This window comes from Malaclemys terrapin, chromosome 1 (genome assembly GCF_027887155.1).
Source record: "Malaclemys terrapin pileata isolate rMalTer1 chromosome 1, rMalTer1.hap1, whole genome shotgun sequence".
Classification (NCBI taxonomy): domain Eukaryota; kingdom Metazoa; phylum Chordata; order Testudines; family Emydidae; genus Malaclemys; species Malaclemys terrapin.
This window is the reverse complement of record NC_071505.1, coordinates 316,028,904-316,046,924: the sequence shown is the minus strand read 5'-3', so window position 1 is coordinate 316,046,924 and position 18,021 is coordinate 316,028,904. Positions and strand designations below refer to the sequence as shown.

The following is an 18,021-nucleotide window of genomic DNA, read 5'->3' as shown; positions in this document are numbered from 1 at the left end:
ATTCAGTTTCAATTTGAAATGAATATGTGGCTCATGAAGGCCAGGTCAGTGTTAATAGGCTGGAACACAATATTCTGGCTATTCACAGAGGGAGATGGGCATTTTTTCCTGCCATGGCTACTTGGGCATCCTGTGGTACTGAGTCCAAAAGGACCCAGAGGCTGCAAATTTAAGTCTGGCGGTAGATGCTCTTGATGGAGGGGGATGTTATAGAGGAGGAAAGTTTTTTCAAAATGGTTCCCTTTTCCTGCCAGCACTACCTTAGTCTTGCCTTGGTTGAGCTTTAAATGGCTTCTGATTTTGGGCTGAGCGCTGGGAGATGGAGCTATTTGTGTCATCCAAAAGAGCTGTAGAGTTAGGTGTCATCTGTTCACTGTCGATGCTTTGATCTGTGTTGTCTGCCCAGCTCTCACTTCTCTATATGTCAGGGCAGAAGTCAGAGAGTATGTCTACGGAACAAAGAGAAACTCACAGCTGGCCCACGCTAGCCGACTTGGGCTATGGGGCCAGGGCCGGTGCAAGGATGTTTCGCGCCCTAGGTGAAAGTTCCATCTTGTGTCCTCCCCGAGCCCTGCGGCAGCTCCCAGCCCCCCCGCTGCCCTGAGGTGCCCCCCCCTGCGGCAGCTCCCCACCTACCCCCCTGCCCTGAAGCGTCCTCCCTGTGGCAGCTCCCCACCCCCCTCCGCCCTGAGGTGTCCCCCGCGGCAGCTCCCCACCCCCATCAGCCCAGGGAGCCATGCAGCAGCTCCCCACCCCAGCTCACCTCTGCTCCGCCCCCTCCCCGAGCCCTGCAGCAGCTCCCCCCGCCCACCCTGAGGTGCCTCCCCCACGGCAGCTTCCCACCCACCCCCTCCGCCTTGAGGCGCCTCCCCGTGGCAGCTCCTCCCTGCCCGGGAAGCCATGCAGCAGCTTGAGCTCTGAGACCCTACCGCCTGCAGGGCTCCAGCCTGTGCCAGAAGTCTATACAGCAATGAGACAGCCGTGCAGCCCAAGCCCCGTGAGCCAGAGTCAGCTGGCAGGGCTAGCCGCAGGTTTTTTTTTTTGCTGTGTAAATATACCCACAGTCATATGAGGTGGCCCTCGTTGTTGTCAATTGTTCCATAACAACTACTTGTGAGAATGTTTTACGTTCTTGTAATGAGACTATTTCTGATTCTACTTGTCTTGTTCTTGATGGCCCACAAGACCAATTCAGGTGCTGGTGATCCTCTCTGTGAATAAAACATAAATTTTAAAAATACCTATGCATGTAAGACAGGATGACCACAATTATGAACTGAAAGCAACTAAAATATCAAAACACTTCAGGTAACATTTTTTAAAAAGACTTAAAATTGAAGCTAGAATCCCACTTTGCATTATATTTCTCATCTTTTAAGCAGGTTGGCTAGCTACAGTAGTAAGGCAGTTTATTTCATAATTAGAATACTGATTGTCTTTACTTCCATTTACAGATGCAAATTATTTATCTGCTGCTAAGCTAAACCATGAGTCTTGTGCTACATGAGCTGCTTGTTTGCTGCCGTCAACTTGAAAATGACAAAATTACAGAGCGAAGGGTAATTAAAATCCTTTTTTTGTATGTAAAAGAGTGGAGTGGATGCATAATAAATAACCTTTTTCCTGAAATACATTTTCAGAAAGAAGTTGAAAAATTCAAACGTCTCATCCGTGATTCTGAAACAATTAACCAACTGGATCGTAATTCTGACTCTAAACAAGGAAAACAACTGAACTGGGATGCTGTATTTAGGTATCATTTTTGTCTAAATTGCCATCTTTCTCACTATACAAAACAGCACTGTTTTGTTTCATAGATTATCAGGTCAACACCAATATTTTTCCTAGATCTGCAGATTGGATTCAGGATCTTGTCTGTCTGTCTGTAAATAAGAAATGTCTTAAAAGATTATTTTAAATTTACATATTTTTAAAGATAGTCACGAAAAGTGAAATGGCTCAGTGTAACAGTTACCAGTTGCAGAGGATACTAAGGCCTGGTCACACCATGCTTCAATGCTAGCGGAAACTTGACTAAATAAGGTTGATTGCTCGTGTAGTTATTGTTAGTCACCTGTTCAGATTTTATCTTACAATAAGTACTAACTTTACGTTACTTTTTTCTAATAAATATTTTCAGTTTGTGTCCAGCTTTCAATTTGTAGTTCTTTGAACTTATATATATATATAGAGAGAGAGAGAGAGAGAGAGTATGGATTATACATACGATGTAGATATCTTATTAGAAGCCTATGTTTTTAATCAGTCCTTTGAACTAGGGTAGCTGAATTGTGGCTCATGGGCCAAAGGAGTCATACTGTATGGTCTGTGGAGGCTCTCATATTTAATATGGAATCTGTTCTTACTCCTGAGGGAATTTTGCACCAAAAAATTAAAAATTCTGTGCCAGAAAAATAAAAAGTCTGTGCACAATATTTTAAAATTCTGCAATTTTTTTGGTCAGTAAATAAATGTGGAGGCTCCAGCATGGCAATGGGGAGCACAGGCCTCTGGCTGCACGGAGTTGGGAGATCACCATGCAGCCCCCACCCCAGGACATGGACTTGGCAATGAGGCTGCACAAGCAGGGCCGGCCCTCGGCTTTTTTGCCTCCTCGGGCAAAAAAACCTCTGGCTGCCCCTCCCCCACCCCACCAGCGCGGCTGGGGAGGGCGGCCGGAGCCCTGGGGGGAGGGCAGCCGGAGCCCTGGGAGGAGGGCGGAGTGCCCGGCCGGGGCTCCGCTCTCCCCGGCGGCCGGAGCCCTGGGAGGAGGGTGGAGTGCCCAGCCAGGGCTCCGCTCTTCCCGGTGGCCAGAGCGTCGGGGGGAGGGCGGCGAGCCCTGGCCGGGGCTCCGCTCTCCCCAGCGGCCGGGGGGAGGGCGCCAGGGCTCTGCTCTCCCTGGCGGCCGAAGCTCCGCACCACGCCGCCCCCCTCCAGGTGCCGCTCCAAGCACAAGCTTGGTGGGCTGGTGCCTGGAGCCAGCCCTGTTCACAAGGCAAGGGCAGGGCTGCCCCAGAAACACCCTGGGGCTCTACCTCTCTGCACTAGCTGCACCAGGTGTGGGCAGGCAGGCTTAGGTTGGCAGGATCCAAGTGTAGAGGAGCTTATTGGGGGTGGGATCCAAGTGTGGGGTAAAAAAGTTCTGCATGGGGCAATCTGGGTGTGTGCAGCTCAGTGGAGGGTCTGGGAGCAGGGAGGATCTAGATGCCCAGGGGCTCGTTGGGAGGGTTCTGTGTGCAGGGGCAATGGGACTCTGCAGAGGGTCTAGGTGAAGGTAGTTGGGACCCAGCAGGGTGTCTGGGTGTGGGGGGATGGGGCTCAGTGGGGGAGTCCAGGTGCTGGGGAGCGGGGCTTGGTATGGTGGAGGACTGGGTGCATATGGTTGGGGCTCAGTGGGGTGGGGGTCCAGGTGCAGATTGCTCATCAGGATGGTCCAGGTGCCTAGACGGTGGGGCTTGTCAGGGTGTGGGTTCGAGTGTGGGGAGCTCAACAGGGGGTGGTCTGGGTGAAGGGGTTGGGCTTTGGGGGTGGGAGTCGGGTGCGGGAGGGGCAGCCTACATGGGGGGGGTCTGGATGCACAGGGATTGGGTGTTTGGGAGAGTAGCTCCCATACAGTGACCCCTCCCCCCGCGGCTGAGGAGTGTTGGGGGCAGGAAGCGGGGGGGGGGGAAGAGGGAGGGGGAGGGTGCAGAGCCGGGGGAGATTTCTAGGGGTAAGTCTGCCTTGGCCTGCCACTCTATGCAAGGGAAGTGCGCTTCTCCCCCATCTCCAGCCCAGCTGGAGCTAGCAGCTGAGCCCAGCATAGGGTAGGAGCCACCAGCCCTGGGTGGGGCTGGAGCTAGCCGGCACAGAGCTCAGCGGGGGTGTCTCGGGGGATCTGGATGCAGGGGGGTTGGGTGGACGGGGAGTGGGTCTGACCAGGCACTGGCAGGGGATCCCCAGCCACCTGTGATTTACCTCTCCACTGGCTGCTCCGGGTGCCTGAAACTATGCGCCCATGCTGCTGGGAAGGGGCACGTGACCACTCTTGTGGCTTCCTTTTGCTTCCCTGTCAGAAAATCATTTTTCTGCTGGGAAGCAAATAAATTTGTGGGGGACATGAATTCTGCGCGTGCACAGTGGTGCAGAATTCCCCATGGACTACAGTTCTATATATTCTGCGGTTGCATCTTAATCTTCCATTGAGAGGAAAATGGAGCATAGCATGATGTGCTTGTTGTTATATATAAGTTGCACTTCCATGTTAAAAATCAGTGTCTGAAGTCTGCTTCTATACATACATATTTCTAAACTATACATTTAAACTAAGCTTCAGGTGTATTTCTACCATGTAATATAACAATCAAAAAGATTTTTATATTATTATCTTTTGTTACTTTTGCTATAACTAACACAAAAAGGGTTTATGCTAGAAGAAAACAAAGATGCAGATACTAAACCAAGTAAATATTGCAGATCAGAAAATCAGTGATGTAATTATGAAAAACTTGAACATATACTTGTAGTACATCTAATACAAACTAATAGTTTATTTACACTACATATTCACTCTGTTATATGAGACTGTTCTCAGAACAGTACATGATTAGCCCCATCTTTCCCCCTCCATTAAAATTAATGGAAGTCATGCATCTTTTTCAAGGAATAATTTTAAAATACTCAATCAAAAACATGCTGTGGAGTCTGATATGAAGCTCATTTATTTAGAAAGAATTCAAGTTTTCTTCATTATGAACAATAAACAGTACTTTTTAATATTCTGTGCTATAGTAATTATACATATTTGTTGTAACATGAATAATAGATGCATATCAGTATAATTTTCCTTTTAATCACTTACTTTATGCTCAGCACTAAACAAATTTTAGAAGAAGATAGACTTCTTACCCCAGATAACTTAAAATCTAAATAGATAAAATAATTCAGACACAAAATGTACTATATAATCAGTTCTTGTCACTATCTGCTAGCTATTTCCATTAGATTTACACCAGTAATATATACCTGTGTTTATTAATTGTTTCAGAACCAACATTGCTAAACTGGTGCCTGGATTTTAAGTTTCCACAAACAATGTTTACCCATTTTATTTTAATCAATAGCCTGGTTCTGACAAATACCCATTTTGCATTTTTGAAGGTTTCTGCAGAAATACATCCTGAAAGAAACTGACAGTATCAGATTGGCAAAACCAAATGTATCTGCCTCAACACAAGCTTCCAGGCAGAAAAAGATGCAAGAGATCAGCGGTTTGGTCAAATACTTCATTAGATGTGCTAATAAAAGTTAGTAATTTATATATCCACATATAATTATAGATCTTTTATTGCTTTACTGTCAGTTTCAACTGTTTACTCTGAACCCGGTGTGACACGCTATTTTAAAATATTCAAGGACCACGGTTATAAATTAGTGCTTATTTTTCTTTAATGTCCCAGTGAACCTTTTTCATTGGTGTTAGAAATTATAGATTTGTACTAGTTCATCTCCGGGGCAGTATAGAATTGTTTCTTCACCTGCAGTGTAATTGTAGTGTTTTGTATAGTCTACTTGTTTACTGAGCACTTACAGTGTGGACTGTGCTTGTACAAAGCATAGAGGAAAACATGATTTGAGGCAGAATTTTCAAGTGATAAGGTTTCTGCCAATTTTCTTGGGAAGCTATTCAATAACCCAAGTACCCTCACCAGCAGACAGGTTTTGCTGACAGCCTGAATTGTCTTTTTATGAATTCTATCCCATTTCTCCTAGTTATACCTGTGGACAGTCCTAGACAATTCCTCATCTTTCAAATACCTCTAAAAGGGTCTGTTGACCACTTAATTATCATCTAACAAAATGATGTAGTTCTGTTCATCTTTCCTCATCAGTTAAGCTCTCTAAAGTAAAGTATTTGTCTCACACTGTCTATAGTCCCTCCAATTTGTTTACATCTTTCTCGTATTGAGAAGCCCAAAACTGAACCCAGTATTCAAGTACAGACTCACCAGAGCCTTGTAGATGGGGACTATCACTTCTCTGCAGCCCAAAATCACATTTAGCTTTTTGCTGCCAGGTTGCATTGGAAGCTCATCCACTTTGGTTGCATCATCATCCTTATGTTTCTTTCAGCATAACTGCTCTCCAAGTTTCTTCCCTCCATTAAATGTTGAGACTCCTATATGTGTTAGCACAGTGGTTCTCAACCAGGGATCTGAGACCCCCTAGGGGGCCGCAAGCAGGTTTCAAGGGGGCTGCAAAAATAAACCAGAGAGCAGGGCCAGCGTTAAGAGTCACTGGGGCCCAGGAAAAAAGCCAGAGCCTGAGCCCCACTGTGCGGGGCTGAAGCCCGAACCCTGCCACATGGAGCTTTAGCCAAAGTCCAAGCAACATAGCTTTGTGGGGCCCCTCGTGGCCTGGGGCCCCGGGCAATTGCCCTGCTAGCTACCTCCTAACACACACCCTGGCTTTTAATCTACTTGATATGCAGAAAAACTTGTGGTACAGGTGAGCCATGGAGGTTTTATAACATTTGGGCAGGGGGGCGGGGGGGGGGGGTTCGGAAAGAAAAACGTTGAGAACCCCTGTGTTAGCATGCATTTTTTCAGCTGAATATCACTTTCATTTCATGCTAATATTCTAAAATCTCAGAATCCTTTTGTGTTATTTCTCTGTTCATTGGTGCGTGTGAATGTAACCAATGTATGACTTATCCCTTTTTTCAGATCACCACAGTCTTTTAGGTAAATTCATTATTAGAAAGGGTTTCTTTAAAAACAAGTGCATTAACAAAAACAGATAGAAATTGAAATGTGATCGGTCATATACAGAGAACATGCTATATGTGCATTATTCCTAATATTTCCAAAAAAACCCAGACTTTCAAATATTTGTTGGTAGTGGAAGAATACAATGGGAGGAAATATACTGTAACTGAGATAAATATGCTAATATTCAGATTTTATGAATTCACTAATTCCAATCTTGGCTTCATTATTCAATACTTGGTTTAATTAAAAAGCCAATGTTTGTACCTCCTGCTATTTTCTGCATAGGAGCACCCAGATTAAAATGTCAGGAGCTTCTGAATTATGTCATGGACATAGTAAAAGATGCATCAAGTTGTGCTATTTATGGAGCTGACTGTAGTAGCATACTACTAAAAGATATTCTTTCAGTGAGGAAATACTGGTGTGAGATATCTAAGCAACAGTGGTCAGGTTAGTATATAACACTTCTATTTCAATAATGTCTATTTACAAACATGTATTTCATAGTATAGAAATGTGTTTAGGCATATTATTGTTATTTACTGTTTATTATTATTATTATTTATTTGTATTTCAGTAGCACTAAGAGGTCCTGTTGTATGAGGCACTGCACAAATATATAGTAAGAAATAGCCTCTACCCAAAGACCTTACAATTTAAATAGACAAGATAAAGGGGCAGGGGTGGATATTACAGTATTATTCCTCTATTATTATCTGTTATTCCATGTAGATTAACTTTGTGTACTGCAAACAATGACTCAATCAAATCAATTTTAATGTCCAGTTTATTATTGAGACTATATTGGCTGGTGTGGTTCATGTATTACCAGTGAGTATTATTACCTGTATTATGGTAATATCCAAAGATCTCAACCATGTGCAGATCCCATTGTGCTAGGCCCTGTGCAGACATATAGTAAGGGACAGGCCAGAAGAACTTCTAAGAAGACCAAAAAATAAAAGCTGAAGAAATGGGGAATATGATAGAACATAAAAGCAATGCTCCATGACATTTGACACATGAAAAATGGAGGAGGGGACATCATCATTTCTGAATTAACACAAAAGTGCTGCCCCTCAACCTGCTCGTTATCAGTTGGCAGATTTATTATAAGCACCACAGAAGAAGTGGATCTTGAAAGATTTGAAGGAGAGGATGGGGGTGGATATTGCATGCATAAATGTAGAAGAAATTGCAGAAACAATTGTACTACTGGGAAAGTGCCTTGGGGTTGGACATGTCGTACTTGAGAAAAGCACTACGTAAAATCATACTCTGAGCTGTAGCTTGAAGGAAATTGCTGTAATTTCAGACAAAAAAGACAAAACAAAGACTTGGGATTGTTGATTTACTCCATCCAACAGATGCTTTTGGTCTTGTTTTGATAAAAAATATTGACACACAGATATTGCTCCAGCTGGTCGCCTGGGGACCACGACCCAGGGCTGCGGACCGCAGCTGCTCCAGCCGGCCAGGGACCACTGCTCCAGCTGGTTGGGGACCGTGGACCATGTCTGCTCCGGCCAGCCCCCCCAGGGACTGCTGCCTAGGGCGGTGGACCACGGCTGTTCCTGCCACCCTGGGACTGCTGCTGGGGGCTGCCGAAGCAGTGGCTGGTGTGGCTGACCTGGGGGCCACCTGAGCAGCTGGCCCCAGAGCCAGCTGCTTGGGCAGCCCTGGGGTCAGCCACACTGGCCCCTACAGAAGTCATGGAGGTCACGGAAAGTCACGGAATCTGTGACTTCCGCCACCTCTGTGACAGACATGGGGCCCTAATTATAATGCATATGCACAAAAGGGCTGAATTAAAGGTGCACAGGCAACCTTAATTCTGGCATTTCCTAACTTTGAGTTCTAGACTTTGCAACTTTAATAATATCCTTTTAACATATTTTATACGTATAATAATATAATTGTGATTTCTTTAGCAGGCTCTTGAAGTTGCTATTCTGCAGTTGCCAAATTCCAGTTAGTGATGAGATGTAGAGCCTTGCACAGATTCAAAATTCATATCCGCAGAGCTGCAGCTCCACCAGGAACCGCAGTGGCGAAAGCAGCATGATTATACCATCCCCAGGCCTGTCCCCAGCCCCAGGACACACAGACTGGTGCATGGAAGGGACTCCTGTCCGGGAGAGTGTGAGCCGCTAGCATGACCAGGGACAGCTGCCAGTGAGCCTGGTACTCGCCCCAGCGGGCGGGGCTGGGAGCAGGGCTGGGGTGGTACAGCCATGCCAGAGGAGCTACCTGCGCGGGGCGCTGGGTCCGGTAGAGCCCTGCAGCTCTGCGGATATCCGCATCCATGGATATAAATTTTGTGTCTGCGCAGGGTACTACTGAGATGTCCCTGTATGTTTTAGTACTGATCTCTAAAGCTCTTTTTTTTATCCTCTCCTACAAGATATAAAAATAATGCTGATACAGTGTAACATCTTCAAAGCTCTACGAAGTATTATTTTAATAATTACCTATTAAATAAAAATATTAGAAAATGGAAAAAAACTAAATTCAATAGTACCTAATACACTTTTTCCATTTTTCTGCTGGTACTCATTGAAACATTACACTCTGGGATATAGTACAAGTGAAAATTCTGACTCTGGGGACATGCTAAAAGGGAGTGAAATAATTCTCTGTAAGAATTAGCTGAAATGTTAGTTAGTAGTCTTTAGGGTTTGTTTGTTTTTTGCAGTTTTGTTGTTGTTCTGTTTTGTTTTTTGTGGCATCCAGCTACCTGTGGTATATTTAGATAATAGTTTCTTAATGTTTCTGTGTGCAGTTAAGTTGCAAAACAGGGAATTAACTTTTTTGAATAATGATCCAAGTGTCTATGATGTTAATAGCAAGTGGATATTTTCATAACTCAGGCAAAATATTTTAATTTTACTGCTTAAGTGGTGGTTTTTCCTTCCTGTGTAACTTCTGCATTTAATCAGCTTGTTAGAATTGTATGTTCCGGTCTCTTAAATCACTGTTTTACCCAGGCTAAGGAGACAGTTATACCTTTATATGATTTTTGATTCTTTGGATTATGTTTACAGAGTTGCTGACCCTGTACTGCAAATTGTATCTCAAACCTTCCAGAGATATTAACAGAGTCTTGGTGGCTAGAATAATTCATACACTGATCAGAGGATGTTGCTTCCAAACTGATGAACTAAATTCCAATCTTTTTTGCTTCTTTGAAAAAGCACTACAATGTGCAAGGTAATTTTCAGCTTTTTGTTTTGTGTGTCAAAATTGTATTTCAGAGGATAATTTGTCCAAGATAATTGGGATTGGACTTGATGGTGTGTGGAGGCTCATCAATCCCTGACTTCTATGAGTCTGACCTTCAACCTCTTTCTGTTTACTCAGAGCTCTTTGAAATGTGAATCTTTTCTGCATTTATATGTATTCTGGCATTTTTTTGCATTATCTGCAGGTATGCAGAGGTGAGGTCTTTCGAGTATTCTTGCCTTATTTTATTAAGTTAGATTTGTTGAGTGCTCAATTTAGAGTTCAAGGAATAGATTTAAAAAAAAAATCCAGAAAAGTCATTCTTTATTTGTTAATACTTCTTATCAACAGAAAGTTGGCTATTTTTGCTGTAGATGAAGTGCTTGGTTTATATTTCAGGCAGGAGAACGCCTCTGCAGGTCTGGATCATATTCTTGCAGCAATTAATGTTTTCTTCAGCGTGTATGCTGTGAACTGTCGTATGCGGATTTGTAAGCTAGGAGAGGAAATTCTTCCTACGGTTCTTTATATATGGACTCAGTATAGACCAAAAGAGTCTCTAAAGGAGTTAATAATTCAGTTACTTCAACTGCAGGTTCGTGTTCATCATCCAAAGGGAGCCAAAACACAGGAGAAAGGTACACGATATAAAGCTTCTTTCGTTTTCTTGCTTTTCAAATTTTAGCAGATTTTTGTTATATATAAGTTCAAGTTGCACGAGCACAGAACTTTTGGATGTCACTGGTAAACTTGGAGAATAATCACAGGAGTAACTATTTCTTCTCAATAGTTTTACACTGTGCATTAAAGCTGATTGAATTGGGGAATACGTGTTTTTAACTATTATTGTATTATAACAACATTCAAAATATGCTAGGTGCTGAATGGGAACACCCAGCATCTGGTCAAAGACTTTAAATTTAAAAAGAAAAGGGGGAGGGGGAAAGGCTGGAGGGAATGGATACAACATACAGGAGTGAGCAAAGTGCAGATTGGCACACATGTTCACATCTTGTTAATTTTATAGATATTAAGACTAGGAGTGACCATTATGGTCATCTAGTCTGACATCCTGGAAAACACAGGCCGAAGAACCTCACCCAGTAATTTCTGCATCAACCCGTAATTTCTATCTCAGCTATATCATGTCTTTTAGAAGATGTCTATTCTTGATTTAAAGACTACAAGTGATGAACAATCCACCATGCCTTGGGCAAATTTTTCCAGTGGTTAATTACCCTAATTAAAATATATATCTTATTTCTAATCTGAATTTGTCTAGCTTCAGTTTCCAGCCCTTGCATCTTGATTAAGAGCCATCTCTTTCCCATGTAGATATTTACAGACTGCAATCAAGTCATCTTTATTACCTTCTTGTTGATAAATGAAATAAAGGTTCTTTAGTTACTCACTATAAGGCATATTTTCTAGACCAGCGTCTCTCAAACTTTAGCAATCCGAGGACCCCCATTTTGATTTAAAATTTTTCGCAGATCCCCAAGCCCACCCACTCAGCCCTGGCCCCACCACCACTCCACCCCTTCCCCCAAGGCCCCACCCACACCCCACCTCTTCCCTCTCCCCTCCTCTTCCCCACTTCTGTCCGCCCCCTCCCCCGAACGTGCCCCGTCCCCGCTCCTTCTCCTTCCTCCCAGCACCTCCTGCACACTGCTGAACAGCTGTTCCCCAGCGTGCAGGAAGTGCTGGGGAGGAGTGGGAGGAGTTGATCAGCAGGGCCCATGGACCCCCTGGAGTACCCTCGCAGACCCCCATTTGAGAAACGCTGTTCTAGACCTTTGATTAGTCTTGCCTCTCATTTAAGAATCTTCTGTAATTTTTCAACATCCTTTTTGAAGAGTAGAAACTAAAATTGGACACAATATTCTAGTAATGATCTCACTATAAACATATACAAAGGAAATACCACTTCCCTCTAGTTGATATTCCCCACTTTATACATCCAGGGATCCTGTTTGCCATTTTAGTGACATCATCTTCTTGAAAGCATGTATTCAACTGGTTATCTACCATGACCCCTAAGTCCTTGTCAGAATCACTGCTTTCCAGGATACAAGTCCCCCATCTTATAAATGCAACCTATGTTCTTTGTACCTAGATGTTGTATGACCTTGCATTTGGCTGTGTTAAAACATATGATGTTCAAGTGAGCCCCCTTACAAAGCAGTCCATGTTGGTCTATATAGCTGACCTGTCCCCATCGTTATTTAATACTCCACCAATTTTCATATCATTTGCAAACTTTAGCAGCAATGATTTTATATTTTCTTCCAGATCATTCTTAAAGATATTGAATAGCAGTGGGCTGAGAATAGATACCTGCGGGAACTCATAAGAAACAGTCCCTTGGGATGATGATGCCCCATTTACAGTTACTTTATGTGATATATGGGTTAATATCGTCTACATAGATTTTTGTATAGTGGTAATTCTTTATCAGAATGTCATGTGGGACTAAGTTAAATACCTTGCAAAAGTCGAAGTCCATTATGTCAACATTTACCTTTATTAACCAAACTCATCAAAAAATACCAAGTTTGATTGACAAACCCTTTTATCTATAAAACCATGTTGATTGGCATTAATTATGCTACTATCGTTTATTTTACTGATTGCACGCCAATACAGCATTTCCCTGTATTGATGTCAGGCTAACTGGTCTATAATTTTCCTGCCATCCTATTTACCCTTTTTTAAATATTGGCACAACATTAGGGTTTTTTTTCCAGTCCTCGAACATTTCCATGTTCCAAGATTTGTTAAATCAATATTAATGGTTCAGCGATCTCCTCAGTTAATTATTGAATACTCTTGGGTGCAAGTTATCAGGTCCTATAGATTTTAAAATGTTTAACTTTAATAGTTGCTTTTTAACATCCTCCCTAGTTTCTGATGGAATAGAAAGTATTTCATTATCATTGCAAGACATTAACACATCACCCTGCTTCCTTCAGAATACAGAACAGAAATATTTATTGAATTCTTCCGCCTTTTCTGCATCATCCCTGATAATTTTACCATCCTTGTCTAGTTTTGGACCCATATCATCACTAGGGTTTTGTTTGTTTCTAATACATGTAAAAAAATCCTTTTTATTGTTCTTAGCGCTACCAGGCATAGATTTAGCTTCCCCTGTCAACTCCGTTTCCTAACTGCTGATTTGTATTTACTACTATCCAACCCATTGTAGTGGGTTTTTTTAACGCATTAAATATTTGTATTAATCCCTTGTTAACCATTAATCCCCAGTTATACTGAAGTCCCTCTTAGACCACATTCCCCTACATTCTCTTAGCATCTGCCCCCAAACCCCAACATATAGGGTCCCTGGCCTTCACTGTCTATGTTTGCATCTTGTCTGTATCCAACAACAAAAAATTCTATGTAAGGCCATCTTCATAGCAGGGTTCTTCTTTTGCACAGGAGATGCTGGAGATGGATGCTCCTGCTATATCTGCTGCTTTGGAAGGGCAAGGACGATAGGGCAGGGCCAAATCAGAGTATGTTGGGTATTAAAATGCTGCAATGTAATCTGTGACACCTGTTGTGTCCTTGGGTTGAGAAGACGCATGGGTCAGCTGTTCTTGGCTGCTGCTGGGGAAGTATTCTAGCCCCTCCCACAGACAAGTGGCAGGGTGGCTGAACTGGGGACCTTGAGTCTCTGGGGGTGGGAGCTGCTTAGTTCTGGATGTTTAGGTTGGAACAGATGAGGGTGGGTTTCTTGATTTTTTTTTTTTTTTTTTTTCCTCCCTCTTATTTTGCATCCAGATTTTATCCTCTCTTCCCCCGTCTTTGCAAATGTTCGAACATTTTTTGTTTTAAATAGCAAATGTTTGCATTATAAAACCTCCTGAAAAATACAACTCTAATTGCTGTTAAGCATTCTCTGCTCATCTGGGAACATAGAATGCTATATTGTATAGTCAGATTATGGCAAATAAACTGCATATATAACTTAAATTTTATCTTTTCACATACAGGTGCATATGATTCAGCAAAATGGCAAAGAATCTTATACAACTTGTATGATCTTCTGGTGAATGAGTTAAGTCTCATTGGCAGTAGAGGAAAGTATTCTTCAGGATCACGCAACATTGCTGTAAAGGAAAACTTGATTGAATTAATGGCTGATATTTGTCATCAAGTAAATGACATTTCTACACATTGTTTCAAGTGAATGTAAAGTTGATGTGTATACTGTACTATGCTATTCACACACTTCAATTTTCCATTAATATGTCTTGCAGATTTTTTTCATAATTGTTTACTTATACTTCAGTATCTTTAGTCTCTGGTCTAGAGACATGTCCTTTTTGGCCTCAATTAAACAACAGTCTTGAGATCCTAATACTCAAGTCCAATAGAGGCTGCACAGAGTGCAGAAGGAGCCCTCCTGTTCAGTTTATAAAAAAGTTTAATTGCTCTAGTGACATTTTGGATTAACTTTCCCCAAAATATTTCCATGTGTAAGGTACAGTGCAGATCTGGAAGCAGACATTTTCTGTTTGCTGCTGAAAGTGTTTGAATGTTTTATATTTGAAAGTTTAACATGGTTACAGGCTTGTAAGGGAGAAGCGTCCTTATATTTCTGGTACACTTTTATAATATCAAGGAATTCTATATAGAGCAAAATTATTTGTTATTGCAGAAGTTCATATTTAGTTAGTACTTTTATTCTGTATGCAGTTGAAAGAATGGGTAATTGATATTTTATATGACTGTTTATGTGACTTGGGAGCACAAGTTTAATTGAAAATCAATGGTACTTTGTGCTCCTAAATCACTTTGGGCTTTTGTGAAAATCCTACCCTTATTGATTAATTACTGGAGAGTGTAAGTACTGTAATAATACTTACCGGTAGGTCTCATAGTTCCAAGCCTTGCTTTTGAAGGAAGATCCCAAGCTTGGCTTCTTGCTTTTCAGATGACAGAGGCAGTAGGACACTTTGTCTCTGGAGAGCAGGAAGCAAATCTCTGATCAAATCCTAATGGCTGACAGGCATAGAATTGATAGGTGCTGGAGACAGCAGCATTCTTGTGCCCTCTGCCAGTATCTGGGTTGTTGCCATGTGTGGTCTTTGAAGGTTGTGAAGCAAGCTGAGAGGGAAATGAGAATTCTCTGGAGTGCTTTATAGATGACAAATAATGATTAACTTCAAGTATATCTACCTTGTAAGCTGGTGATGTGTTTCCCAGCTGGAGGAGACATATTCACACTAGTTCTGATTGAGCTAGCTCAGTAAAAATAGTGTAGTTCCAGCAGTGCAAGCAGCGGGAGGGGCTAACTGCCTCGAGTGCATGCCCATAAGAGATGCTATGTACTAAATGGGGCAGCTAACCCCTCCTGTCACTGGGCCACTGATGTTATACTCTATTTTTAGTGCATTAGCTCAGTTAGAACTAGTACAAGCATATCTCCTCAAGCTCAGAATCACACTCCCAACTCAAAATATAGACATACCCTTAGTTTGAAACATCTCATGGCCTTTAATAGAGGGTGAGGGTGACAAAGTCTCTCTCCAAAGACTCTTATGCAAAGTAAGGTGTCACAGGATAAGACGGAAGAAGCAAAGTAAGCTGCCACGGGATAAGAGGGAAGGTGCTCTCATGGATTGAAAACTGGTTAAAAGATAGGAAACAAAGGGTAGGTATAAATGGTCAGTTTTCAGAATGCAGAGAGGTAAATAGTGGTATCCCCCGGGGGTCTGTTCTGGGAACAGTCCTATTCAACATATTCATAAATGATCTGGAAAAGAGGGTAAACAGTGAGGTGGCAAAATCTGCAGATGAAACAAAATGACTAAAGATAGTTAAGACCCAGGCAGACTGCGAAGAGCTACAAAAGGATCTCTCAAAACTGGGTGACTGGGCAACAAAATGGCAGATGAAATTTAATGTTTATAAATGCAAAGTAATGCACATTGGAAAGCATAATCCCAACTATACATATAAAATGATGGTGTCTAAATTAGCTGTTACCACTCAAGAAAGAGATCTTGGAGTCATTGTGGATAGTTCTCTGAAAACATCCACTCAATGTGCTGCAGCAGTCAAAAGAAGCAAACAGAATGCTGGGAATAATTAAGAAAGGGATAGATAATAAGACAGAAAATAAGATGTTGCCTCTAAATAAATCCATGGTCCACCCACATTTTGAATACTATGTGCAGATGTGATCGCCCCATCTCAAAAAAGATATATTGCAATTGGAAAAGGTTCAGAGAAGGGCAACAAAAATTATTAGGGGTATGGAATGGCTTCCATATGAGGAGAGATTAATAAGATTGGGACTTTTCAGCTTGGAAAAGAGATAGCTAAGGGGAGATATGATTGAGGGCTATAAAATCATGACTGGTGTAGAGAAAGTAGATAAGGAAGTGTTGTTTACTACTTCTCATAACACAAGAACTAGGGATCACCAAATGAAATTAATAGACAGAAGGTTTAAAACAAATAAAAGGAAGTATTTCTTCACAAAATGCACAGTCAACCTGTGGAACTCCTTGCCAGAGGATCTTGTGAAGGCCACGACCATAACAGGGTTAAAAAAAGAACTAGATAAATTCATGGAGGATAGGTCCATCAATGGCTATTAGCCAGGATGAGCGGGAATAGTGTCCCTAGCCTCTGTTTGCCAGAAGCTGGGAATGAGCGACAGGGGATGGAACAGGGATGATTACCTGTTCTGGTCATTCCTTCTGGGGCACCTGGCACTGGCCACTGTCAGAAGGCAGGATACTGGTCTAGATCAACCTTTGGTCTGACCCAGTAGGGCTATTATGTTCTTATGTGAGTACTTGAATACTTTTATTGATGGGTCCTATTTTTACTATATCTTTGGAAAGGTCTTTACTGAAGACACCAAAGTCCTGGAGATAACCCAGTCATACACTGTTACACAAAGAGAGTCTGGAGATGAAACTGCACCGAGCAAGCGTAGGAGGATCGAATTGGGCTGGGAAATAATTCGAGACAACCTGCAAAGATCACAGAATGATTTTGATGTCATACCTTGGTAAAAACACCTTTATTCTTTTACCTTGGAACTGAAATCAGTATAAATAACTTATTAACAGGTTTTAGTTTCACATTCAATTATTTCTTTATCTGTGGACTCCTACATTTTATAATGAATTGTCTCACAAATGCCTTGTGCTGCTAAGTAAGGTGCTCAGATACAGAACATACAGGGAGGCTGTCATGGAATCAGCCTAGCTTTTCCCAGCTCTTGAAAAATCATGAGGAATGTTCTTGAAATTCTTGTTATAAAAGCTTCTAAGTCAAATACCACATAATAGTTAGAAGTCATAACTTTCACATTGCTGACTTGGATAACTGACATGATATATGAGAGAGACAAGGTGGGTGAGGGTAATATCTTTCATTGAACCAACTTCTGTTGGTGACAGAGATAAGCTTTTGAGCTACACAGTGGTCTGACCTGATATGTGACTAACGTATGACAATGAAATGATGGTGAATGAAAATACCGGCTTTTATGCGGGGCTGTTGAGATGCAATAAAAATAATGCCCTGGGGTGAGAACCTCATCTCTATTCTCGCCATTTTATGCTGGGTAAACTGGCTTGAGGAGTATAATAATAATGTAATCTTTGACATAGCAGATAAAGGTATAACAAGATCCAGTGGCTGGAAGTTGAAGCTAGACAAAGTCAGGCTGCAAATAAGGGGCACATTTTTAAACAGCAAAAGGAATTAACTGTTGGAACAGTTTACGAAGGGCTGAGGTGGATTCTCCACTGGAAGATTTTTTAAGTCAAGATTGGATTTTTTTCTAAAAGAGATGCTTTAGTTCAAACAGGAATTAATTCAGGGAAATCGTATGGCCTGTTTTATACAGGAGACAGGGTAGATAATCAGAGTTGTTCCTTCCAGCTTTATAATCTATAAGTAAAGCTAAGATTTTTGTCATGGAAGTCACGGAATCTGTGGCTTCCAGAGAGCTCGGTGACATTTTCTGCTTCAGCCCCAGGGCAGCATGGCTGGTGGTGTCAGCTGGAGGGCGGGGGGT

General features: G+C 42.1%; 1 protein-coding gene across 2 annotated transcripts in view; it reads left to right on the top strand.

Annotated features, from left to right (window-relative positions):
* Positions 1-18,021, top strand: part of ATM (ATM serine/threonine kinase) — a 108,496-nt gene that overhangs the window by 11,733 nt on the left and 78,742 nt on the right. For both annotated transcript variants that reach the window (XM_054015520.1, XM_054015519.1), the window contains exons 2-9: positions 1,455-1,559; positions 1,641-1,753; positions 5,140-5,285; positions 7,035-7,199; positions 9,794-9,959; positions 10,371-10,609; positions 13,970-14,133; positions 16,835-17,004. In XM_054015520.1, the coding sequence (XP_053871495.1) occupies positions 1,488-1,559; positions 1,641-1,753; positions 5,140-5,285; positions 7,035-7,199; positions 9,794-9,959; positions 10,371-10,609; positions 13,970-14,133; positions 16,835-17,004 (1,235 nt within the window). In that variant the 5' untranslated portion in view covers positions 1,455-1,487. The remainder of the gene's footprint in view (positions 1-1,454; positions 1,560-1,640; positions 1,754-5,139; positions 5,286-7,034; positions 7,200-9,793; positions 9,960-10,370; positions 10,610-13,969; positions 14,134-16,834; positions 17,005-18,021) is intronic.